This window comes from Lactuca sativa, chromosome 1 (genome assembly GCF_002870075.4).
Source record: "Lactuca sativa cultivar Salinas chromosome 1, Lsat_Salinas_v11, whole genome shotgun sequence".
In the NCBI taxonomy this organism is placed as follows: Eukaryota; Viridiplantae; Streptophyta; class Magnoliopsida; order Asterales; family Asteraceae; genus Lactuca; species Lactuca sativa.
In genome coordinates this window covers 30150682-30178031 of record NC_056623.2, presented here as the reverse complement: position 1 = coordinate 30178031, position 27350 = coordinate 30150682, and the positions used below count along the sequence as shown (strand labels likewise).

General features: G+C 32.7%; 4 protein-coding genes across 8 annotated transcripts; 1 reads left to right on the top strand and 3 right to left on the bottom strand.

Moving 5' to 3' along the window:
- Positions 1 to 3667: 3667 nt before the first annotated feature.
- On the bottom strand, positions 3668 to 7978 carry LOC111889124 (protein SYM1). 4 transcript variants are annotated; one of them, XM_023885269.3, is made up of 7 exons: positions 7839 to 7978; positions 7611 to 7745; positions 5356 to 5468; positions 4614 to 4842; positions 4374 to 4498; positions 4093 to 4292; positions 3668 to 4016 (listed from the first exon to the last, which is right to left on the bottom strand). In XM_023885269.3, the coding sequence occupies exons 3-6, from the start codon at positions 5458 to 5460 to the stop codon at positions 4209 to 4211; spliced, it is 543 nt and encodes a 180-aa protein (XP_023741037.1). In that variant the 5' UTR covers positions 5461 to 5468; positions 7611 to 7745; positions 7839 to 7978; the 3' UTR covers positions 3668 to 4016; positions 4093 to 4208. The 4 variants fall into 4 exon arrangements, with proteins under 4 accessions (XP_023741037.1, XP_042755666.1, XP_052625220.1 ...); XM_042899732.1 differs by having other exon boundaries at positions 7611 to 7708; positions 7839 to 7973; XM_052769260.1 differs by lacking the exon at positions 7839 to 7978 and having other exon boundaries at positions 7611 to 7828.
- Positions 7979 to 8072: 94 nt separating this feature from the next.
- Positions 8073 to 10370, top strand: LOC111889122 (uncharacterized). 2 transcript variants are annotated; one of them, XM_023885265.3, is made up of 5 exons: positions 8073 to 8211; positions 8296 to 8407; positions 8502 to 9026; positions 9136 to 9304; positions 9461 to 10370. In XM_023885265.3, the coding sequence occupies exons 1-5, from the start codon at positions 8135 to 8137 to the stop codon at positions 9484 to 9486; spliced, it is 909 nt and encodes a 302-aa protein (XP_023741033.1). In that variant the 5' UTR covers positions 8073 to 8134; the 3' UTR covers positions 9487 to 10370. The 2 variants fall into 2 exon arrangements, with proteins under 2 accessions (XP_023741033.1, XP_023741035.1); XM_023885267.3 differs by having other exon boundaries at positions 8184 to 8211; positions 8491 to 9026.
- Positions 9615 to 10643, bottom strand: LOC111889125 (protein TRIGALACTOSYLDIACYLGLYCEROL 5, chloroplastic). Its single transcript, XM_023885272.3, has 4 exons — positions 10509 to 10643; positions 10360 to 10404; positions 10054 to 10086; positions 9615 to 9945 (listed from the first exon to the last, which is right to left on the bottom strand). The coding sequence occupies exons 1-4, from the start codon at positions 10546 to 10548 to the stop codon at positions 9803 to 9805; spliced, it is 261 nt and encodes an 86-aa protein (XP_023741040.1). The 5' UTR covers positions 10549 to 10643; the 3' UTR covers positions 9615 to 9802.
- A 10497-nt stretch (positions 10644 to 21140) lies between these two features.
- On the bottom strand, positions 21141 to 23483 carry LOC111889101 (uncharacterized). The gene is made up of 2 exons (XM_023885243.3): positions 21623 to 23483; positions 21141 to 21278 (listed from the first exon to the last, which is right to left on the bottom strand). Exons 1-2 carry the CDS (start codon positions 23481 to 23483, stop codon positions 21166 to 21168), a joined length of 1974 nt encoding a protein of 657 aa, XP_023741011.1. The 3' UTR covers positions 21141 to 21165.
- Between the last annotated feature and the right edge of the window lie 3867 nt (positions 23484 to 27350).

The window sequence follows — 27350 nt, the reverse complement described above, 5'->3', positions numbered from 1 at the left end:
TCAGCAGATTGCGCGCAAATGGAGTAATTAGAGGCTTACCGGCCATTCCACTTGACCTTGTATTTTATTGTTAATCAAAACTTTTAACAATTATAACCATGTCTTCATCGCCATCTAAGAAAACCTAAAAGCCTCAACCAGATTCCACCACCGATTTTGCAGATGAAGAAGGCAGTAGCATATGAAAAAAAAATGATATGATGACGAGGTAATAGAGTAGGTAGAGATAAAAGTTGTGTTCCATCTTATATCTAAGCGTGACATAGCAAATAGAGTAACGATGAGCAGTGGTGGATGTCGACAAAAGGAAAGGGTGGGCTTAGGCCATCTCCAATGGTGGTTTAATGGGAGGTTTAATGGAGAGTTCAATCTTATTAAACTCAAAATCCTCATTGTGGGAAAATGACTAGGATTCAATGGAATGGGGAGTTTAATCCCCATTTAACTCTATATTCTCTCTCCACACACACACAAACACGTATATATATATATATATATATATATATATGAGAAATTAAATTGATTCCTACTTTTTATGCCTACAAATGTTCCTACCCAATAAAATTATGACAAGTGTCATCATTCCATATTTTTTTAACTAACTCATTAAGGCTATATTATGAATATATCAAATAAAATTAAATTGAATGGTTATTTGTCATAATTTTAGTGGGTATGAATAATTGTAGGAATAAAATGTAGGAGGTAATTTAATTTCTCTCTCTCTCTCTCTCTCTCTCTCTCTCTCTATATATATATATATATATATATATATATATATATATATATATATATATATATATATATAAAAGTTCAATAGAAAACCATTATTATTCAAGGAACCAATGAACCAATCCAAAGCGTCGGAATTTAAAACGATCAACGACAAAAGGAAGGGTTGTAAATTTTTATAATGGACGCACATGTACCGGATTATAATAAAACTCATTTCCTTTTTTTCATTTAAAATTTTTTTAGGCCAAGTTTTTTATCGAAAAAAATCCGAATATACCGTTGTTCACGATTTTTCGTCATCTTTCCATAGAGATCCATGATGATATATAAAAAACGAACTTTTTTTTCCGAAAAAAACCCACTTAATTTTCTTATTTTTTTAATATTTAAGCTTTTTTTATTAAAAAAAACTAATTATACCAAAAATATTAATTTTTTGTACTCTATTAATAAACATCAACACTGATTAAAAAAAAAAACCTCGAACATTGTAAATTCATACTGTGAATCTAAACTGTAAATATTTCAATTTTTAACATTCACAATATGAAAAATCTCGAACAGTTCAGATTCACATTGTGAATCTGAATTACTATTATGCACACTGTGAATATGAGAATGTTCACAAAAAAACATCGAACAGTGTACATTTACATTGTGAATCTAAACTGTAAATATTTAAAATTTTAACATTCACAATGTGAAAAAGCTCCGACCAGTTTAGATTCACACTGCGAATCTGATTTATTATTATACACAATGTGAATCTAAGGAGGTTTACAATGTAAATTTGAACAAGTTTATAATATGAATCTGAACAAGTTCACAATGTGAATCTGAACTGAAATATCCTTTTTTTTAAAACAGAAATATGAATATATGTTTAAAAATTACAAAAAATATGAATTTTGATATATTTATTAATTTTTTTCTATAAAAAATAGACTTTAACTTTTTTCATTAAAGAAAATGAAGTGAGTTTTTTTTTGAAAAAAAGTTTGTTTTTTATATATCATCATGGATATCTATGGAAAGAAGACGAAAAATCGTGAACAACGGTATATTCGGTTTTTTTTTTGATAAAAAACATGACCTAAAAAAAATTAACGAAAAAAAGTGGTGAATTTTTTTTTTTGTAAATGGTGGATTTTTTGGTATAATACGGTGTGTGTGCGTCCAATGTAAAAATGTACATCTATTTCCTTGGCCGTTGATCGTTATGATTTCTGATGCTCACGTTGGTTCCTTGGTTAATTATGGTTCTCTATTGAACCTCACTCTCTCACTCACTCACTCTCTCTCTCTCTCTCTGTATATATATATATATATATATATATATATATATATATATATATATATATATATATATATATATATATATATGTATGTATACTAGTTTATAACCCGTGGGCACCACGGATTAGAAAGGTAAAAATAATTTTAATTAAATTATAAGGTAATTATTGAGCTATGATAAAAAAAAAATTAATAATTTAATAAATTAGGCAATAGATATTATAAATAATTTTTTTGTTGACATGTTTGATATGTGTAAAATGGAGGAGTGAATTAGTGGAAATTTAATTAATGAGGAAAAACCTTAGAATGACAAGTGACAAATAATTAATGTGAAGCTCTAATTGATTGACATGTGGCAAATGTGTTACTCTTTTATTAGGTATATATATATATATATATATATATATATATATATATATATATTATTTTTTATTTTAAATTAATTTTAATTGTAGTTTTTAATTTTTAATTTCATGCTAATTAATTTTTTAAAAATTAACAATAAATAAAAAGAAAATGATAAATGATGTGACAATGCATTAAATTGTATCAAGTTTAATGAAGTGTAGAGTTTAATGGGTAAAATTATATAATGAGTGGAATGTACATGTATCAATCCATTGAACTCATATTAGTTCAATGCATTGGAGATGGTCTTAGGTTAGATGGAAAAATGAAGTCGTTGTTGAGAGTCGACATTTTATATATATATATATATATATATATATATATATATATATATATATATATATATATATATATATATATATATATATATATATAGTTGGCATTTAGGTTTAATAGTGTTGTCTTTTATTTTAAATTGAAATGACTTTTGTAATTAATATAAATTGATATAGAAAACAAAAACTAATAACATATTTAATTAGGAGTAAATAGTAATTTTAGAACTAATTTGTAACCAAATGAGACCACAGTGACTAACCACGCAAAAAGTTAAGACTATGGGGATGATAAATGTAATTAAAAAAATGTTAGAGGTGAAACATGCAAATCTAAGAAACCATGGGGACCATTTTGTAATTTTGTCTATATATTATTTAATTATTATGTTAATATCATAACTACATAACTAAAACAAAAAATTATTTTAAATTTAATTGGTAATATTTAACTTATATAGTTAGTACTATGTCAATAAAAATAAATAACACATAAATAATAGATTATATTTTTGTACAAATTTAATTACCTTTTTCGATTTAGTTAACGCAGAATGTATTTTATATTTAATAATTTAACTACTATACTATACTTTCTTTTTGTTATTAAGATAATATAACAATTATATTTGATAATAATCATTTTAAAGATGTCTACATATTTTCATAATGATACTTTTGCATAAATTTCTTTTTACCTTTAATTGGTAAATATTGAACAAATTATACAAAATATTCAAATGTAAAAAGAATATAAAACTATTAAGTAAAAGTAGTACTAAAATGATTAATTAATATGATAAACTAAATTTCTGGAAAAATATATAATGTTCCTCCCATATTTTAGGGAGACTATATATATATATATATATATATATATATATATATATATATATATATATATATATATATATATATATATATATATTCAAATAAGATTGGAGTTGGAATTGAGTGCTTAAATTTTAATAAACAATCCAATTTTATTTATAAGAAACTCTAAGTAACACAAAAGCCCTGAAAAATGCAAATCGCACCATGTCCATGAGTTCCCTAAATGCACTCAGTAGACAGGTGAGAATGTTCAAAAGTATGATCTACCTGCCTTCATTTGCCAAGCTTAAAAGACAAAACTACCCTTGAAGAATCTTTTAGAACAAACTTTTTATTTGTACGGCAGTCAAGTTCATAAACACTTCCATTCTATAGCACCTTAATATAGAACAACTCTCAACTACTTTTAACACATTTTATTATTATATCATATGCTTCTCCAAATTCCATCCACCTGCACAAAAACTATAAACAAATATCAACATTTATGACTTTATCTATTAAATCGTTTTTTATATATTAAGTAAAAAAACACTCATACCTGTGCTCTTGAGGGATCGATTCTCACCCCTATTGCCTCCAATCAATGTGAAAAACTCCCATGAGTGTTACAAAGAGAGTTATGGCCATAGAAAATGAAAAAAAAAATGCTAAAACTTAAGCTTCAATTGCTTTTTCCAAACTTGCCATGTACGTCAAGTATATAGTCCACAAATATGAAAACGAACTATTCATTAATGGCTGTGAAAAGATAAAACATATTTACGTTAATTTAGTATGTCATCTAATCTTTAAAAAAAAAAAATTAAGAATTCGACATACCTGCAAATGAACGGGGATGATTTTGTAAGTGAAGAAATCACACACCGGCCAATACATAAGACCGCCTGTTAAAGTTGGCACAAGATCTCTCCTCAATCTTGAACCAACCTCACTAGCACTTTCACCTGAACAACATGACATGACAGAACAGATTGTACTGTGTTTAGCATGCAGACCGACATTGTAGGTGTAACACTTAAGTCCAAAATTAAGTGTAAAAATGTTGATGTACGTGCGTACCTTGTAGAAACGCGTTGTAAATGAAAAAAACGGCGGTGCAAGTGGGTCCGTAAAAGATTTGACCAACAACTAACTTCTTGAAGGTGGTAGTCATGTCTCGTTTTGGTAGGATTCTTCCTAAGAAATTAAACCATACGTGTTGCGCAGGCCCTAGAAAAAAGAGCCCGAACATTGACATGCGTAATGTTCTTATTATGTTTAAAGAACCCCAAGATTCCATGGTCATCATCTGGTTTGCAAATTGTAATGAAATCAGTTGATGATCATATAAAATGACAATAATTGAGAAAGATATATTTTTGTCATTTTATTTTCAAAAATACTCATTACAAGATACTTGTACTGTTTTTGACATTTTAACGGACTTAAACAGTTGAATCAGATGGATGTCAGTTGAACAAAAGTTGCAGTTTTTTGTATATCTAAACTATAAACATTAATAACTCGATACCATGCCAACAATAACAAATTTTGACTTTTTAGAAGTCAAATGAATGGTTTTCTAAATTCAGAAATTGATAGAAATTATTTTTTGTTTTCAGAGAACAAGTTCAATATCTATACTTCCCTACATATAAACTTTACCTGACAAGAAAATTGTGAAGATAAAACCTGAAAAATCTAGGACAGATCTGGATTTTTCTCCAAATCAAGTATGAAATTAGATAACAAATATCGCATCATGTAAAGCCATAAAACGCCCAAATCCAGGTTTAATACGAAGGGTTTTGATTCAGTTTACCTGTGCAGTCAAATCAGCAGCTGCGTAGATCAAGCCAGCGGAGATGCTCTTCGTGTAGAGCGGACGAACATCAAGCATTTTCAAATACCATGAAAGAGGCCCCATTTCCTGATCTGAAAAGGGGGAAACAGAAGAAGATTATGAAGATTGATATCAATTCGGAAGAATTGACGAATAAATGGATTTGGGGTTTGCGGGATCTTTAAGATTCTTGCGAGGAAACAAGGAAGAATTAGAATAGTAAGCTCTGCATTTTGAAGCAATCGAAATGAAGATGGGTGTGCGGGAAAGATGGTGGTTTTGGCTATGGCTACTCGCATGTTTTGCTTATAGTGTTCCAACAAATGAAAATGTTCACGCTCTTTGATCTTTGTTTTATTTTTCTTTTTCGATTTTTTTTTTTTCTGGAATGTTGATTGGTTGAACGGGTAATTCGTGTGACACTGAGAAATTTTGAAGTTGGGGTTTTGGTTTTCACTTTTTTACTTACTTAAAAAGGAGTGATCGTTTCGGCTCTGTCCTGATTGTTCTGTTTATGTTTCTATAAGTGCGACAATGATTTTTATATCCTTGGACGGAACAAATAACATGCAAGAAGTTAGACGTATGAATAAATATCTAGTGTGATTGGTATTTAATAGTTCATTTATAATCTAAAATTTTGATGATGAGAAAAATTAAATTAATAAGAATTAGAAGTTAAAAAACAGCTTATTTAAGCAACACAGGCAACGTATTTTTATTAGAATAAATTATAGATATCGTCCATTCTTTAAGCCTCCTTATGTGACCTACGCCTTGTTAGAATTTTCGGGTGTTTAGAATACTTGGAAAACTAAAGTCGTTTCAGATCAAAGTATGTACTTTCGAAGTCTTTAGCTCGGATAAAACTCAATGTATATCTAGAACAAAGAATGAAAAAAATGTTATTATACTTTCACCCACATCGGCCTTGTAAATGGACTTGCAAACAAAAAATAAATGCCACCTCAGTTCTTCTAATCATGCAAAATGTGAAAGGCATGAGCATTTGGGCCCGCTCTTCAATTTTAGCTGAAATTAATCTAAGAAACTTTAAAAAAAAATATTTTCATAACTATTTATTAGATTTATCTAATATTGCATGTTCATGATAATATATAAATAAACTAATTATGTAAAAATCAGTTTTATTATTATACTAATATTTTTAATAAAATTAAATAATGCAAATATATTATTAAATAATTATTAATTACAAATAATTAATATATTCGCTAAGAGATATTGTGAAAAATTGTAAATTGGTTGTTAATGTAATAATGAGATCCACTTTGAAGATGAATGTTATTATACTGATATGAAAGGTAATTGCAAAAGTGGTGTGACTTATTTGAAAGGTAAATGATATTGCATTGATATGGATGATCTTAGACAAATATATTCGCTAATGTTCTCTGTAGACTTTGATTTCATTATGCTTTTCAATGAAGATAGAAATATCAATGACGTCTTCCTCATTTCCTAGGGATATAAAGGCCCAACTTCAAATCGAAATGGGGAACCACGAAATCATAGTAAAAGTCTAACCTAGTGAACAAAAAGATCGGTCTCAGATCAAGACCGACCGAACCGAAAGAAGCTTAGTCCCAGAAAAGACCGGACAAAAAAGGTTAGACTTGAGACTATCCGAGACACGCCCAAAAAAGAGCGAACCATTCCGTGACCGATCCTAAAAAGACGGGACCGTAGGGATGACAAAAAAACCCAAATGCGATGGGGAAACCCGAAACCCGACTATTTCGGGTCGGGTAACGGGTTGTTATCAGACTTTTTATCGGGTTCAGGGCAGTAAAAGGGTTATCCTTGCCCCATCCCGATATATATATATATATATATATATATATATATATATATATATATATATATATATATATATATATATATATATATTCGAATCTTTTTTATATTAATTGTACGCATTCAAAGATACAATACTTACTATGTACAATCTTTTTAATTATGAACAATCTAGTGTAATGATTTTTTTTAATGTTTTGACATATTATACTACACTTAAATCAAATAATTTTTATTATAATAACATCCAATTTATTTTATTAAAGTGATGCATCATATTTTTAATTTAAAACGGAGGCTAGAATATGTATATCTTTTATTAATGTAATTTTTTATCATACTTTTTATAAGACATTGGGGTATCTTAAACTGGAATAAAAATTTTATTATGAATTGTTATAAACTAGATAAGATACCTGAAATCTGATGGGAAAACCCGAAACCCGATGAGGCGTGCCGATAAGATACCTGAAAGATATGGTTTGGAAAACCATGCCCCGCTCCGTTGTCATTCCTACCGGACCGAAAAAAAGATCAGGGAAACAATCAATCTGAAAAAAGATCGGACCATTTAGAGCCCGGTTTTAAAACTGAACTGCTAATTTGGATCTCTAGTCTTTAAATTGGATCAAACCATACTAAACCTGGTTCACATTCGTTTCCCCGGAGGGGACCGTGGGTTTGTAAATAATACGAATCACTTCCCATAGGAAAATACTAGTATCAAATTTCTTCAACCAATAACGGATTAATTTTGCCTGCAATGTGTTGAAGAATTTCCTTCAATCTGTTGATTTCTCGTTAAATCTTTCATAGAAGCCATCATTATTGATGCTGTTGGCTGCAGGATAGTCTTCGTTCTCGGGCTCATTTGGCGATTTTATTCTACATTTCATCATAAATCCTTAACTCCCACTCGATTAGATTGGATTGGATAGATATGGCCTCGCATTTGGATCGATGGGAGAAGGATCCGTTCTTTCGTGCTGCCGAAGAAGTTCAGGAATCTGCCGATAGGTAATTTCCCCAATTAGGGCTTTTCTTCTTCTTCTTCTTCCTGTAATTCGTTCATCAGATTGTTTAGTTTTCATGTGATTCAAGGATGGAATCCACGTATAGAACATTGATTCATGCATCCAAAGAACCTTCGGTCTGGAATTCAGACGCTGTTCGAAGAGATTTACAAACTGCCATGGGCACTACCAAATGGCAGGTGATCGAAACCACCCCAATTTATCCCCAGTTTCGTATATAATCGTTGACATTGATTCTCTGTTAGAAATGATTTTTATATAGAATTGTTGCAGTTGGAGGAGTTCGAAAGGGCAGTTCTCTCAAGCTACAACAAAACTTCAACTGACAATACAAAAGACAGGCATCGTGACTTCATCAATGCAATCGAGACTCAGATTTCAAGAGTTGAAACTTCATGGAACGATTCATTCTCTTCAAAAGGGAAGCCACCATGCCCATGGGTGAAACTTAATGAAGGAGAAAGGAAAGAACTCGCACTATTTCTCGCAGGATCAGTAACACCTGGCGCTCATGAAGAACAACCTGCAAAAACTCGCCGGAAACAAAAGGCGGCAGCGGCTGCGGCTAAAGAAAAGAAAATTTCCGGGCATAGAAGAGCCGCGAGCGCCAGTGCCGACATCGGGTCATGGAAGATCACGGTTGATGACGATGTTGGAAAAGACGGAAAAGCCCCTCGAAAGATCCCGAGTTTTTCTGGGCTCTTGAACACTTTAGAGTACACGGCTTCGAAATTAAAGTGGCCCAAGAATGGGTATGGGAAATTAAAGCAAGAGCTGGATGTTGCGCCTATTATTCAAGTGAGTTTTTGTTTTTTTTTTTTTTTTTTTCCTTATGTAACGTTTATAATATGTTTGTAAATCTTGTATTAATGACCATATTTTGTTGTGTTTTTTTCTTTCTTTAAAGATTCATGATATGAATTGCCCTGAACATTATGATGATGATCATCATGATAGATGGCTTCATAGATGGTGTGGTGCAATCCAACGACAACTTCAAAGGTTGCAGTATTATATGTTGTATAGTTGTCGCACCCAAACAATCTTTTGGGTTGTTGTCATTATTTGTTTACTTGGTGAGTTTTCAGTAAGGCATTAACATCTTTTATCAGGACAAAAAGTCTATTGGAACAATATATCATGTCTTATCAGTCTATAGAAACAATTTGCCATGTCATATTTGTTGGTAGTGTCTTTTTCTAATTCTTGTTTGTTTATTCGTTTGATTGCAGCTTTATTTGTATTACATTCGATCTAAAAAGGAGCAAGGGAGCATAATAGGCGACATCTCCATCCAATTTTGATGTTAGATTTTGTAGAAATGTTGTATTTTTAGGTTTGTGTTTAGTAAACTTGAATTGTAGCTTTTTTTTTAACACTTAAACATATAGCAATTCATTTGGAACATATCAATAACCACAACAACATGGAGATTTTACAAGAACTTGGACAAATGATGGATTAACTCGAAGTTTCTATTCATTTACTCTTACAAATTGGATACAAGGTGACACATGATTGAGGTGTCAATTCTCAAACAGAAATTTCTTCTACAAATCCCAAGGTGTCAAGAATCAAGATGACTGTGTAGTACCTTCGGTTTCACTTTTCTTATTGAAATCAACTCCCTGAAAAACAACTCTTGAAGATCGGTACTTGCTACCAACTCCTGTGCCAAATCCCCATCCGAGCCCCACCCCAACTCCACAGCCTCCACCTTTCAAATCAATCAAACAGTTGCAGGTTTATCAACAATATGCATGAATGAAGAACAAGTTGCATATATACAAGTAAAAAAACAGTCTTGAACTCTTAAATGGCGTACCTGCACCAAGACCTAGGAAATTCAAAGGCATACCTGAATAAGATACAATGTTAATTAGCTTGGATTAAATGTAACAACATACTTTTGCTAATTTGAGTTGCCCTAAGTTAGATTTACAATTTCCGAACACAAATCTGAAATGAGTATCGTTCAGTTGTTTGAAATTCAATTTGCAGTTTATGAACAGGAAGAACAGATAACATTATCTGTATATATTGATCAATCATATGGATAAAGAATATAAGACGAGTTATAAAAGTAATTGAGGGTGGAAAAAGCTGTGAATGTGTTAGAGAGAGATGTGACCTCCGAAACCCCATCCGACGCCAAAACCACAGCCGACTCCAAAACCTAAAAACAGAAACCAAGTGAGGGTTTTGCAGGAAGAATCTTAACGAAGAGAGAAAATTAGACGAAATATTGTAAAGGGAAATGCAAGAATTGATTAAGATTACCGAATCCAATTCCAGTTCCATCGAAATTTGTAAGCACCATCCGGATGGAGAACTCTTTCTACGACAATGGCGGATCCCTAACTTTTTTCACGTTGCAAGGCCTCTACAAAAAGAATGCTGATTTTATTTCTTTGCTAAATTTGTGTTTTAGTACTACCACTTTTTGTTTTTCTACTTTTGCACCCTATATCTTTCAAAAATTATTATTATTATTAAGCTCGGGTCACGAGCCATTGGATCTCTTCAACTTTTGATCTCGGCCGCATAAACTCTGTTTTTACAAGGTTTTTTTGTATTTTTTATTTTTTTTTTTTTTTATTTTTTTTAGTTTCTTCGTTCCTTCTTCTTCATGTATCCATGACTCCACTCTCTACATAACTGCGAATCAGTTTTATTGAAGAACTGCAAATCAGTTTTATACCGACCACATGATTCCATGATTCCTAAACTCCTTGCTCCTTCAACTCCTCTCGGAACTCTTTGCCTATAAATAATAGAGATTACGATATTGTCGGAGAAAAACGTTTCTTCATAATCATTTCTTCATCTTCTTCTCTCCCATGTTTGTTTATCGTGTTTCATTCATTCTTGTATTGGATTTCACCAATTGAAAAACTCATTTAATTAAAAAAAATTATTACTTTTATAACTATAAAAAATCTTTCTAATTGTAATGTTTTTCTTTCGATGTACTGAAAATATACATTAATGGCTTCTAATTGTTTTTGGTGTTTGTTGTAGGTTATTGCAAAACCTTTTTTTGCTCCGTGGCTTCTGATTGATTGGTTTCGTCCATAAATGGCTTCTGATTGTTTCAAGTAAGTTTGCTTTTTATTTTCTCATCTAAATTCATGTTATTTATCTTATTTCCTTTATGTTACAAATTCATGTTATTTATCTTATTTTCTTTTGGTGTTCAGTTTATTTATGTATTTTTTGTTGGATTCGATTCATGTATCTCTTTTTGGTTCATGATTGTTGTGTTTTTCTGTTCCTGTATCACTATTTGATGCTTAGTTTTTTGTTTATTTGTTTATCGATCACTCTACTGATAAATCAATCTCAAGATTTGCTCATGTATTTTGTTTTTTTTTGTTTGTTTGGTTAGGTTTTTTTGTTCGTTTATTTGGTTAGGTTGCTGAATTTCTAAATGCATTACACAGAGCATTATTGGAATTCATAAGCTTCTAGGAATGGAGGTATCTTTGATTTAGGTCATGTCTTCTTAGTCGTATGTTCCTTTCTAAAGACTGACACAACACACTTTGTATACCCAAATAGGTCTAGATCATTTTCTTAACATTTGTCTCATTTTCTTACAATTTTTTATCCTTATAGGTTACAACTAAGAATTATCTAACTGAAGTGAAAAAGGGGCAATGAAAGTGAACTCTTACTATTTACAAGTAACATCTAACCATTTATGTAACATGTTTTTTTTCTTTACACCTGATTTTAAGGCTGATTATCATTTATTTGTTTTTTTTTCTTTTTTTGTTATGGTGCTAAAACCGATTTTTAACATTTTGGATCACAAGAGGACACTAGAAAGGTAACTAGTGTGCTTTAAGTATTGGTGATAATTCGTAACTATTTTGTGATTCTTGCCCTTTACTAATTTTCACTACAGATATACTTCTATGAGAACATCTTCTTGCTCATTTTCCCTGTTAGTGGTGCATACATGGTTTGTTTTGACATAATTATCCTTTTGACTAATACAAGAAGTGGTCATCATGCTTTATGTCATGATTGGCTCCTTAATTGCTATAAAATCTTAGTATGGGTAAGTCTATCATTAATTAATTATTATATACACATGATGCAAGTTTTGTAACATCCCGAATCCAGGGTTTGCTAGTTCAGGGTTAAAAATGAAAATGTATAAGGGCAACTCGGCGATTCCATGGGTGGACTCGGCGAGTAGAGTCGCGAATATGGTCGCGTGTTAAGTGGCCAACTCGGCGAGTCGGCGGCTGGACTCGGCGAGTTGGTGCTAAGTGGAGAAAACCCTAATTCTCGGGGTTGAGCCCTATATAAAGAACATAACATCCATTCCCCCAGCCTCTTTACTCTTCCTCAAGTCCAGAAACCCTAACCTTTGTGTGTGAGTGGATCAAGTTGCATTTGGAAGCTTGGAGAAGAAATTGTTGAGGAAATCTTGAAGGGTAGGAGGCTTGGAGCAAGGGGCTTTGCTTGGATTCGAGTTTCCTTGCTGTTAGGCGTTCTTTTGAGGTATTATCTCATTCTTGGGCTGTTACTTATATAGATTCTTCATTTTGGGGTTTATGGGGAGCTTATCTTGGGATGTTTTGGAGTTTGGAGATTAGATCTGAGGTTGCTACCTCAGATCTGGAATGGGGAAGGTCTACAGTGCATTAAAGTCCCTGTGGATGAGTGCTTAGTGAAGCCATCATGTCCCAAACCCTATCCCTAAGGTGTAAAAGGCCTAGATCTCTTTGGATTCACGTAAAGTTTGCCACTTTACGTGATGGATGGGTTGTAGGAGGCTAGATCTACGTTTGGATCAATTGCATGGCCTGGAATGCTTCTATATGGATTCAGACCGGTGGTACTCGACGAGTCACATGGGTAGACTCGACGAGTTGCTTGAAGATGAGCTGGAACTTGACGAGTTGGAAGAACAACTCGGCGAGTAGGTTGAAGATAGCCTTAGACACGGCGAGTCTGTTCTTGGACTCGGCGAGTCTTGTCGAAGAGTCCCAATATTTTCTGGTTGAGTCGAGAATCGGTGAGTCAAGGAATGACTCGATGAGCTGTGTGCGAGTGGACTCAGAGTTGTTGGACTCGGCGAGTCTCGGGGTGACTCGGCGAGTTAGGTCGCGGATTGAGGGAAGTTCTGAGCTTGGGGACTCGGCGAGTCATCGGGTTGACTCGGCGAGTAGAGTCAGTCAGGGGTTGACTTTGACCTTGTCCAAGGGTTGACCAGTTGTCTTCCAGGGGTATTTTGGTAATTATGAGTATTTTATGAGTTCAGTGCTTTGTTGTTATTCAGAGGAGGAGTTCGTGTCGGAGTTTGGAGTAGCGGGATCTTATCCTTTCAGTCGGCAGTTTCGAGGTGAGTTATCCTCACTATATCAACAGGGTCTAGGCCGGCCCTTATCGGATTGAGATCCGGGTAGTTGTTGTAATGTTATTGCTTTGATATGTTTGCATCCTGGTAGCTAGGATGGTATATGTTAGAGACCTGATTGAGATTGGTATCCTGAGAGATAGGGTGATGCTATGCTAGTGACCGGTTAGGTCGGTATCCTGTTTAGGATGATGATATGTTATGTGATCTGTTTGATCTGCTGGTTGACTGTGAATTGCTATATGATTGTATGTTTGTGTGCACATGGTTGTTTGGACTGGAGTTGGGTTGAGGCAGGTCCTGCTTTGTGCTGTAGGCCAAGATACCCAGGGCGGACCGGTTGTCCCGAAGGCCCAGCGAGCGGTCCGGATAGGCTGTAGGCCCCAAGAGGGCAGACCAGACGTGCCGAGGCTCGGAGAGTGGACCAGGCCGACTGAAGGCCCAGTGCGGGCAGACCAGTCATACTGTAGACTCAGAGAGTGGACCAGGTGGATTGAAGGCCCGGTGCGGGCGGACCAATCACACTGTAGACTCGATGTATGTGGTTAGATTCGGAGAGTGGACCAGGTGGATTGAAGGCTCGGTGCGGGCGGACCAATCACACTGTAGACTCGAGGTATATGGCTAGACTCGGAGGGTGGACCAGGTGGACTGTTGGCCGGTGCGGCGGACCAGTCCCACAGTAGACCCGAAGTGCATGGCCGTTCTGTGATCGGATATGTTATGGCATGTTATGCGTGTATGGTATATGTGGTTGGTATTTTGGGGATATCTCACTAAGCTTTCGGGCTTACAGTTGTGGTTTAATGTTTTTCAGGTCCTTCAAGAGACCATGTCAAGGCGAAGGCGTGATCATACCGCTCCTCGTGTTTATGTTGTGATGAGATTCTGGGAATACTTAAAATAAATTGTATTGAAAACCTTTTTGTAATAACTTTAATGGAATCGGGTTGTTTTCGAAAATTTTAAATTGGTTGAAATTTTTGGTCGTTACAAGTTTCCTTATATGTAGTTAATCTATTAGTAGTTTTGAAGGTTCATCCCTAATTTTACCTTTTAAATTTTGTTTGATACAAAGATTTCATTCTCACTCTTGGATTATCGCTTCTCATGTAAACAAACATGTTTATGTTGATTCATAGTATTTTGTTTGATTTTTTTTGCTTATTAACATATTGTCGGTTTGTAAGTTTTAGACTTTCAAGGTTTCAGTTACATTATGTATTTATGCAGTCTACTCAAATCCTGAGTTTATTAAGGGAATGACGACAAATACTGGTTACATGGACATTACATTTGAATGTGCACATGTTGAACGAGAGACTATTGAGGGAATGACGACAAATATCAGTTACATGAACATTACATAACAAATGAAGGTTTCAGATATTTGAAGATCTTTATTTAGTTATATACTTTATTTATCATCTTGTAGATGTAAGTTATTGTTAGACACTGGTATAAGATAAGAAAAGTGATGGCATAACCTGTTAATGATATCCGAAAATGCAGAAGATGAAGAAGGAAGTGAGAGTCTATAGGTTAATTTATATTATTTCTATAAAGTTAGATTATGTTTTTTTGTATGCTTCTTATTATTGTGATCGATATTTACAATTAGGTTGGTCATGATAATATTAAAGATCATATTTGTAACACGTGTACCTTTATCTCTACTTAACTAGACAGGAAGACATTAAGTAAGTTACAACATATTGTTTAAATTTTCTAGTTTTCTTACGATATGAAATATTTTTACTTCAATTGTTATTGTCAGCAACATTATGTTTATTTCTCATGATTCTTATCGTGTGTTAATTGATTGTCATTCTTTTTATTTTATTGTGTTTTAATTTTTTTTCATTCATATGTTTTTTATTTTGGTAGATTTGTCATTATACAATGTATGGTAACAAATTACATGATGATGATATATAACAAAGTAAAATTAATATTTTTTTATTACACTGGTCAACAATCCATCGGACGAGTAATGAACAAAAAATAAGTTTGTATGTGTTTGTATAATTGGAACAAATGAATGATATAAGTACAAAAAATATTGAATTTCATAGTACAATGCTATAGATGGAACAAATGAAGGTATGATGTTATACAAAAAAGTAAAATCGATCTATTGTTTTTTATTACATCAGTCAAGTGTCCACCGGATGGGTATTAAACTAGTTTTAGCGTGTTTTTAGGGGTGTTTGTATGTTTAAATGTTTAGACGATGCGATATAGGACATGATTTGCTCATTATGGGCTGAGGTGGATGGCCTTAATGTCGTTGTAACGGGGGGAACACCCCCCCTTCTTCTCGTTGCATCTCGTTAAGAAATTCTCGTTCCCGGTACGACGCATTGAAACGGCGAAAAAAGTATACGTTGGGGGTAGTGACCGTTGCAAATGGTCAATATTTAATTTGCTTATGTGGCATGTAAGGTAGCATAACTTGGTGTTGCATCTTATTGCCCACACCTAATGCTGTTAAAATAGAGATTAATGTTACATTTTCCTATAAACTATGGTCAATATCAAAGTCTTAATCGTGTAGTCTAAATAGGGTAGCAACATACGAGTGTTAAATACACTAAGGCTAAAGGGTAAGAGAGGTGTTTCATACGTAAAAGCAAATGCATTTCATACGTAAAAGAAATTGCAGAGATTTTCACTAATAAATACATTGGCTGATCCACTATAGATCTCGGGGTATCTCGAGATACCCCTCAAAAAAAATTTAGTAGTGTTCATTTTTACGGAAAAATTCATTTTATGTTGCGGTTTTATATCGGAAAAAAATTGGGCTATCCTAAAATATTTTAGGTTATTTCTAAATTCCAAAATACAAACTAGCCCAAATGATCCAAAAATTTTAAGCACGCACCAACTAATTTATTGAAACAAAGAGGTATTAAGCCCAATCAGTTCAATGAAGAAAAAATTGGACATCCTAATCCTTTTTGTGATTGTCGACTTCTTAATTGTCGACTCGTCTTCTGTTTTATCGACTCATCCTATCGTTGACTTCATTGCAACCCTCACTCACAGAGCCACAGTGTCGTCGCCTGCTGGAGGGAGAATTCTGGCGACCTCCTCCTCGACTCCTCCACAATGAAACAAGTTAGTATAAAAAAATACTCAATTCTATTATGTATTTAGGTTAATTCAAATTCCAATTTTTTGTCATTATGTTTGAAAAATTAGAAATTACTAATTAATTTTGTTAAATTAGGGACGTACGGTTAATAGTTAACGATTATTTGTTGTTGTAACTTGAAATCAAGTTACGTCACTTATTCAATTTCAAGCCTAAATGAGATCACATGTAAATACAATTTCAAGCCTTTTTATGTCACTTATTCAATTTACACGTATAGTATACAACTTTACATCAGTTCCCTATTTTTGTTTTAAACCCCCAAGTATTTTTTTTTTGGTGTTTTTCTCAGCTCTATTTTTTGTATCTAGTAACTTTTGTTACACTTATAACACCATACTAGAGGGTTTTAATATTATAAATAATATTCCTGATAAAAAAACATTTGTTTGTTATTCGATGCATGACATACATAACAATATCAATTTAGAAAACCAAGTACACTCTTAACATATTGAAACACATATAAATGAAGATATTCACATAAATTGTCATTTGGTAGCATCATCCAAAAGTGAGAAAATTAATGATACAGATGTGAGTTTTAAATGTGATGCCGATGAAAGTAATGATACAATTATCATGGAAATGTATTCAATACACCCCATGGTGCATATATGTTTTATAAACGATATGCCTTTTTACATGGATTTGACATATGTATCCATTAGGATTATAAATTTTTTACATGGATTTGACATATGTATTCATTAGGATTATAAAAATAAGACAACTAAAGAGGTTTATCGTAGGATATATGTATGCAACAAATAAGGTTTTAAACGTTTGAAGGATGACAGTTCATGTGTGAATGCAAAGAAATGTTGAAGAGAGTTAATGATAGGATGTGAAGCAATGCTTCATAATTTAAAAAGGAAAGATGGGAAATGGTTTGTGGATATTTTTAATGATAAACATAATCATGATTTAAGTCTTACGTCGACCAAATTAATGAAACATCAGTCTCATGGGAAGTTCTTCCGCTTAATGGCATGTAAATCTCTCATGGTGGACCTTAGTCAATCAGGGTTGAAGTCATCTCAAATTGAAAAGGCTTCAAATGAAATAAAACTTCATGTGAAGCTAATGTTAATTCACAACAATGTGTTGATATCTTATCTTGAGCAATGAAAAAAATAAAGGTAAGGAGTTTTATAAACTTATCAAAAATTTCAAGATAAAGAATTAGTTGATTTTAATTGGTATTTCGTTGTGCATTTAGTTTACGATGACTCACCTAGAAATGTTTTTTTTTGGGGCTGATGGAAGGTCAAGGGATGCATATTCAAAATTTGGAGACATTGGTGTGTTTAATGTTACTTATATGACGGACAAGTTTAAGTTGTCTTTTTCTCATTTTGTTGGGGTGAGACATTATGGCAAATCCGTAATTTAATGTTAGCAAAGTAGACTGAGGTTTTACAATTTTTGATTTTTTGGCCGAGTAGGTAGAACTTGCCTAGGTAGAGGTCTAAGCCCGAGTAACTCATTGAGTACTTGACTGAGTTGTCTGATTTTTACAACATAGTGGAATAAAATCTCGTTAATCCTGTTTTCAATAGTCTCCTAATTCCCTTTAATTGGATGATAGCTCAACTTAGTTTAAATCGTTGTTGGATGGTAACTATGACATTCATTTGAGTTCTTTGGACTTAATTTCACTCTAACTCAGTGTTTTCACATATACATTTATTAGCATACACTAGTTTATAACCCGTGGAACCACGAGTTATAAAATTAATTAAACTTTCATAATAAAAATTTATAATTATTAATCAATTATTTTAAATAAATCATTGTAAATAAGTTATTAATTAAAAGATATATATATATATATATATATATATATATATATATATATATATATATATATATATAAATTTTAAAGTTATTATAACTTCAAATTTAACATATAATTAGTAAATGTAAATTTGAATTTTGAAATGAGTTGTTTTCTAATATATCTACATGACATATGACAAAATATTAATGAAGAGTTGTATTAGAGTGACACTTGGCAAAATAAGATTAAAACTATTCATTTATTAGAATAAGGATGTGCATGCAATTTTGCACAAACACCCGTAGAGTGTGTGACGAATAAAATCTTCCATGATAATACGATTATATATCAAATATATTTATTAACTTCTCAGTATTGTTTAATTGTTTTTTTTTAATTTCTTTTTGAATTATGTTAACCAGTGAGTTGCATGTCAAGTAAATTATGATGTGGACTTATTTGTATCAATGCCATTTGGAAATTAATGAAAATAGGATAGACTTGCAGAAATGATTAGGGTGTAAAATTCAAGTCATGCATTGCTTCATGAAAACAAAATGTCCACTTTCTAAAAATGCATCTATTTTTTGATGAAGCAAAATGGTCTCTTATCTTATTTTATATAGTTGCTAGATACAAGTATATATGATAAACTAGTTTATAACCCGTGGAACCATGAGTTATAAAATTAATTAAACTTTCATAATAAAAATTTATAAGTATTAATCAATTATTTTAAATAAATCATTGTAAATAAGTTATTAATTAAAAAATATATCAAATTTTTAAAGTTATTATAACTTCAAATTTAACATATCATTAGTAAATGTAAATTTGAATTTTGAAATTAGTTGTTATCTAATATATCTACATGACATATGACATAATATTAATGAAGAGTTGTATTAGAGTGACACTTGGCAAAATGAGATTAAAACTATTCATTTATTAGAATAAGGATTCAACCAAAAAGTCATTTTTTGAACTATAGAAAAATAAAGGATCTCCTTTGAACCGGTTATAGTTATAATGGAATTGTAATCCTTCTACTAATATTCGTTGCTTGTTATCCTAGCTTCTTTGTTAGTTATAATTGAATTGTAATTCTTCTACATAATCGTTGCTTATTATCCTAGCTTCTTTGTTTGTTTCTTTCTTTTTTTAGTAAAATATTGACAGTTAAACAAAACATAACAAAATATGTTTATTTATGTAGAACCATATGATCTCAATACACTTTATTATTTAAAAAAAGATATATAAATATATAGTTAATTTTGATATCTATTTTTACTTAAACAACTTTTTTTATAATGGCTAACACACATCTAATCTTATTCTTCAATCTACATTAATTTTCATTTACTACAAGACTTGAAGCTTCGATTATTTGGAGAGACATTTTCAAGGTTAGTCGAAAGATCATTTGGTTTTTAGTTAATAACTAATAATTCTTTTCACATTAATTAAAAAAAATTAAATATTTTCCTATCTTTAGTTTTTATTTATCTTCATACACATCTAAAATGTGAAACTCGTTTTTTTTAATTTGTTGATTATGACACTTGTGTATATCTAAACTAGATTGAAACAAAAGTTAGTAGATATTTGATTTCTCTTAATAAACAAAGTTACAAAAGTTTGTGAGTGACATTTTGTTTTATAATTTGATAGCATCATTTGTTCATTTGTCATGATGCAAAGCTAAGCCTAGGATTAGGTTTACCTATAAAGAACACAGAAAAAGGTCATTGCTTGCTTCCAATTGAAGCATCATGGTGCCAATCTACCAAATCCTAGCCCACCATTGTTTCCGCCTTTGAAGCTTTTGAGGTAGCACAGTATATACACTCGCTTTCTTCAGAAATCAATACTCAAAAGTCAAAAAGAGTTGCTCCACCTCCATCATATCCTCCATATCTCAATTCCATGTGTCGATAATAAGTTTCATTTCTTACGTATGATCATCGATCGGAAAGAATTAAAAAGTTCTGTAGATTTTGAGTTGAAGTATTTGTTTGGATCTTTAAATTAGAAAACTGGTTCTTTTGTGGCAAAAGTTCTTGATGGCGTTGTTGTAGCCGATAACCTTAACCCAACTTAACTCAACTGGATTTTAGTCACAACCCAAAACCTAATCAACTCGACTCGCTAATCTACTACCATTGTTGTGTCCTTTTTGCCATAGAAATGTAGAGAACTGTTCACTTTGGAGGTTTTAAATTACTTGGTGGATCATGAACTGTATATCAACACAACTTAATTGGGTGTGGTTTTCTGGGACTGGTACAGGATATAAATAAGTTACTAGCCCTAAAATGTTCAAATGTAACATAATATGCCCATTGAAACAAAACGAATATTCAATCTTTGTAATTAGTATTTTATCTAATATGGATTTGTGGTCCTCTCTTGTCACTATCTTCTCACATGCATGCACATATGAATAGTGATGGGAGGAGAAAAAAAAACCATCAGGTTGATCATTAAATACTATTACATTTAAGAATCAGTATTTGATGCTAACTACCAGTACAATAGTATATAATTAATAAACTAGAAACTAAAAGAAGGTACAACAGTTGTTTTTCTAAACTGCTTATACATACCTAAATATTTGTTATATTGTTTCAGCCATGGAACATTTCTTTGTATTCCTATATCCATGAACCTTTCTCCTGGTAGCATCTCCATCTTTGCTGAACACAGGGTCTTCTAAAATGGTATATAACCCTGCAAAAATTTCGAGTCAACATTTCCTGCATGATATATTTTTCTTCTTTAAACGTTGTATTCCAAATAAAAACCATATATACCCTTGACTTCTGATGTCAAACATACTACAGGTAATCAGGTATGTAATAGTATATGTATTTAGTTTATTTGGTATTGATTCTTATAACTGGTTATTTACTTTTGATAACCATGCTTCGGAAGTTTCAGAAATCATTTCAGTGTTGATGTCCAATGTTAACTCATTTGACCATCAAAAATTAAAATCTCTTCTTTTTTGGCGAATCCATTTGATTTTTGATAACGACACAAAAGTGAGAGAAGGTTAGATACGTAAGTCTTACCTGACATCAGCCGTTCATCGCTTGTGAGTTCTTCCTTGTTTCTTCCAGGATCGATAGATGAGCTCCCATTGTTTGATAATTTTGATTTGGCAGACGCGAAAAACCATGTAGAATCCATCAGTTTCTTGATCATATGCACTGCATAGTAAGGGATTTTCGCATGTTTTTTCTTGTCGGCAGTAACGAAATTGATGAACATCAAACAGTCCATCAAGCTTTCTTTTGACAACCCTTTCATGTAGTAAGCCTGTGATCTTCTCCACAGGCTTTTGGCATGAGAATTGACAGGGTTTGAGATTGAAAGAGCTCTGGTAGCATCACTAATGGCGGCATCTGGATTATTAAGCAGTAAATAACACTGAGCTCTATTACTGTGAAGTACAATCCTCTCTTTCTTTAGTTTTAGTGGACACAATTTTACACCTTCGGTGTATTTCACAACTGCGGTGTCTATATCTCCTAACCAAAAGCTATGATTCGCTTGTTGTTTTATCAGACTCACCAGGACTCTTTTCTCCTCTAGTTTCTCATCAGACATCAATCTCTCTTTCTTGTTCTTATCAACTTTAAAAATCCATGTTTCTTTTAATATTCTTTCAACTTCACGATTCTTGATTCTTGATTTCCCATTCTTGAAGTCAGTGAGCAGTGCTCTTGTGATTTTCTGGCCTATTTTTGACCTTTCTCCTAGTTCCCGGAGCTCAATCAAATCAAACAAATAAACTGATGCGATTTCAAGAACTTTGTACCTCGTGTTCAGGTCATGAAGAAGTAAGAGAAGACAATCAATCGCCATATACTGCCAATCATCCGAAGATCTTGAGAGGTTACAGATACTTTCGATAACCTCTTCGGATTCTGAAACTCTTGTTCTTCCAACTGGGGTATAACACAAGATCCTTATTAACCCGACACCAGCAGGTGATGTGTGATTCACAAGCCCACCCCACATTGAACTCAACTCCTTCAAGAACTCTTTATTACAGATAACATCTATGGACCTACCTCTAATGGCAAAGCAATTTAGTAGGTGTAGAGACCAACACTGGATTTGGCTAGCCCATTCCTCAGCCTTTCTGTTCTCCATCTCTAATCCTCCAACTCCTCTAGTGATCAAGTTTTTATGATATTTGACCCTCTCGTTTGCGTCGTTAACAGCCACAAACTCATTATAAACTACCTCATCGCAGCTACATGCTAGGCCCATGGTTAGCTTCACTACCTCTTCTTCATAAACCGCCAAGGCTTCAAAAGTACCATCATAGCTTGCTAGGTGTCCAAGAGCTCTAACTGCAACCCTTTGCTCCAACCAACTCATCTTTCCTCTCATAAGATCCAACAATGGCGGAATAATACCAGAGTCCGCAGCTTTTTCTGCGAACTCAAATCTGTTCATGGTGTATGATCCTACAATATGGGCTGCATAATATGGTATATATACGTTTTGGCCATCAAGAAGCCAAGCTCGGTCGTTGATGCTCTTATCGAGCAAGGTAACCATGCATTTGAATATACCTAGGGATGGAAACTCTGGATCCTCGGGTTGAGTCATGGCGATGTTCCATAGACTACTTAGAATAAGCACACGCTCTTGCTCGTTGATTGTTAGCATTTCTTTGAAGCATTTCTTGATTCCTGCTCTCCTGATCAATATGTTTGGCTCTTTCATGGAACAGAAGAAGCAAGTAGGGTTAGTGCAGCTCATGGTGGATCGATATCTGGAAAGATTCTGTTTATCGTGTTGGATTCGTCTTTGATTAGGTCTTGTATAAAATATAAGGAGGTGAAAAATAGTGGAGTTGGCCAAGTTATAAAGTGACAGTGAGCCGAACAAAAGAAGACTTTTTACAAAATGTAACATTCTGAATTCTATATCTACAAGTGTACAGTTCCACTCATCATTTCTTTTGGCGCATTCTAAGATCAAGAGAGTTTAGAATGAAGTTTAATCATTCTTTGATGTTGAAAAAAAGCAACTAAAGTATCAACTTTTATCACTCATAGATATTAGTTATTCCACAGCACATTAACCTCTAAAAAATTCATGAATATATCACATCAATATTTTATCACTCATTGAACTCAATATATATTTAATAGTTAAAAGATTTATTTTTTCCTATTGAAGAGTTCAATGACTATTTAATTACATATCCATTGAATATCAACATGACATCCTATAATGGTAAAGTTTAATCCAATGAATGTCAATTAGTCATGCTACTTCATTCAACTCTTCCATTGAAGTATATATTGTGCATGCTCTAAATGCCAACTTGATATCTCATTATAGTTGATTTAATCTATATGATAATTAGGCATATGCATTATGGATGTTCTTAATGTACATCAACTTAGATTATAATTCCATACTTCGTGATCAAGACGAATGTTTATATTTCTTTTCAGAAGAAAAAAAACCATGGGAATAGAATTCAAATCAATTCATATATATATATATATATATATATATATATATATATATATATATATATATATATATATATATATATATATATATATATATATATATATATACACACACACAGAGAGCTAGGTTCAAATGTTTTCAATCAGTATTGTGTATATATATAGACCAATAATAATTTAGCACAAGTTAAATTTTTAAATAAATTAATAAGGGCAAATTAGTAATATTGCATGTATATTAAATAAATTCCAAAATTAAAATCAAATCAAATCCCTATAAAATTGCAATAAGTTTTTTTACCCTACAAAAACCAGCAGAACTGAAAAAGTAATCGACATTTTCTTTCACATTTAATCACCGATGGCCGTCACATACTCCTTCCCCTTCGTTGCCACCGACTCCGTCGTCGACAATACTGGATCCGCCTTTCCCCTTCACCTAATGTTGGTCACTTTCAATCGGTCCTTTCATCTTCATTATATGCATCCTTAATTTCACATACAGGGCTCTTAAATCCAATCGATGCAATGTGAGGGAAAAGCGAGTGAAATAACATGCTGGTCAATCCAATTGGCATTCAAGTTTCTCCGCTTGAATTTTCTAACTAGGTAAAAATTTTTCAATTGTCTTTAATTTCTGATTTTGCTTTGTAGATTAATCTTCTTTGGAATACAAATTGATGTGTTGGTAGGTTTTTAGATTATCTAGGGTTTTGTTCAACTTTAATTGTTTAGTTAAAATTACAAACCGCCGATAATGTTTTATGAACTTTGGTTAAATTTGATTAGTTTATTTTTTAAGGCTAAATAATAGTGGAGTGTTTGATATTAACTGTGAACTTTTTTGGTTTTGATCGATTCAAACAAACCTTTTTCTCATGGGTGTTCTTATCTACGTCAATGAATATTAAAATAAATAATGATTTCTTTTCTTTTTTCTGTGGGAAGATATTTTTAGAGTATTATGATTATGGAATTTAATTCATAGAATATGACAATTTCAAAAACGAAGATGCTTTTATTCATCATGTTAAATTTATGAATTTTAAATTCTATCGATAGCCTATAATTTATGAATTTAAACCATATTTTGATTTGATTTTCTATGTCATATGATAACTTAAAATAATTTCTATATGATTCAATATTGTTTGATTGAGTTTTGGAAAAATAGATTTTACTTGCAAATTGGAATGGATTTTGCATAAGAAAATAGTGGTATGTATTTCATATATTCTGTCAGAATGTATTCTATGTATTCTTCCAGAATATATAAAATGATAGGAATTGCAAATAACACGTTTTTAACTATTCTTAGTTTTTTGTTTTATTTGTAATAGGAATGGCTGGAAGAATAGGTTGAAAAATTACATTTTTGAAGAGGTTGACAATAATGTGAAAAATGAAGAAAACATGGAGAACAATAGTGCATTCTAGTAAAATATATTATGTCAAAATTTATAAATTGTTTCTTAACAATAATATTCTTTCAGAATGGATTAGTGTTTTTGTTAGATTTTGATGTTTTTTTTTTTATTTTTTTTTAACCATTTTTAGTTTCAATCTTTAAGAATAAATGTAATTCTTAAACCATTATTTGTCATAATTTTTTTAGAATGAATTATATAATTGTTTATAACCTTAGTCTTTACGGATAAATATAAATAGTGATTCTTAAAGAATAAAATATGTATTTCTTAGAAAATGTTATTCATGATAATATATTGTATAATTCTTTAAGCATGTTTAATATAAATATTGGAAACCTTTTAATTTTCCTTATTCACCGTCAATCGTATATAGTCTTTCTTTTTTTTATTCCTTAATTATTGGTCTTTCCTTGATTCAAGGCTGTAATAATTGTATAAGTAAACTTTCTTTTGATAATGAAATTAAGCTTTTGGTATCAATCTCTTTATGGTATCAAAGCGTTCGATCCAGAAACTAAAGAAAAGAAAATCCTAATCGACCTCTATGGCCGGCGACGATGCAACCAAAACCCAAAACCAGAATGAGAAGGAGATCATCGATCACAACTCACCTCTCTACCTACATGCTTCCGACTACCCAAAACAGATGCACGTGAATGAAGTGCTGACCGACAAGAACTAGAACGATTGGGAACAAGAGATGGTGAATTTCTTGTTCGCCAAGAACAAAACCGGTTTCGTTGATGGGTCGATCAAAAGACCAGAGACGGAATCTGAGAAATATCTACCTTGGATGCGTTGCGATGCGATGATCAAAGGTTGGCTGACCACGGCGATGGAGAAGGAGATTCGCAACAGCGTGAAATATGCAAAAACGGCTACAAAAATTTGGCAAGATTTGAAGGAACGCTTCGGAAAGGAGAGCGCTCCCAAGGCATACGAACTAAAACAGGCAATGAACAACACTCGACAAGATGACACCACCGTGTCAGCCTACTATACTAGACTCCGTGTCTTGTGGGACGAGATGGAGACAATTCTTCCCACTCCTCGATGTTCCTGTAATGGTTGTTCGTGTGGTCTCGCAAAGAAGCTAACCGAACTGAAAGAAAAGGAGAGAACTTACGAGTTCCTTATGGGGCTTGATGACCAATTCAGTGTTATAAAGACACAAATATTGGCCATGAAACCTACGCCAAAGTTGAGCACCGTCTATCATCTTGTGGCGGAGGATGAGCAGCAACGAATGATTACCGCTTCCAAGAAACCGGCCCGTGAAGTGGCTGCTTTCCAAGCCAGCCTTCAAGGAAGGCGAGAACCGACACGTAACTCACAAGAAAAGGGATGGACAAAAACAGAAAAAGGCACCGTTTCCACCGAGTCTTGCAGCCATTGTGGAAAGAAAGGGCACGATCGTGAAGGATGTTTCAAAAGAATCGGTTACCCCGAATGGTGGCCAGCCAAAGGAAAAGGAGACAAGCCAAAACCAAAGGCTGCCATGGTGGAAACAAAATCGTGCCCGATACCGGGAATGACGGAAGAACAATATGCTAATTTCTTGAAACTGTTTGGGGGAAATCATGATGAACCTATTGTCGCTAATATGGTAGGTAGAATTAATACCAATGATGATGATTGGGTTGTGGATACAGGTGCCACCGACCATATAACCCACCAAAGTCACCTCCTTGACAAGTTTTTAATAAATAATAATGAAAGGCCTGTTACTATTCCTAATGGGGAATCAATCCCTGTAAAAGGGAAAGGAGAAATTACTTTCAAGGGTGGAATCAACATTAAAGGAGTTCTTTTTGTTCCAAATTTTAAGTGCAACCTTTTATCGGTTCGAAAACTTTCAAAAGATCTTT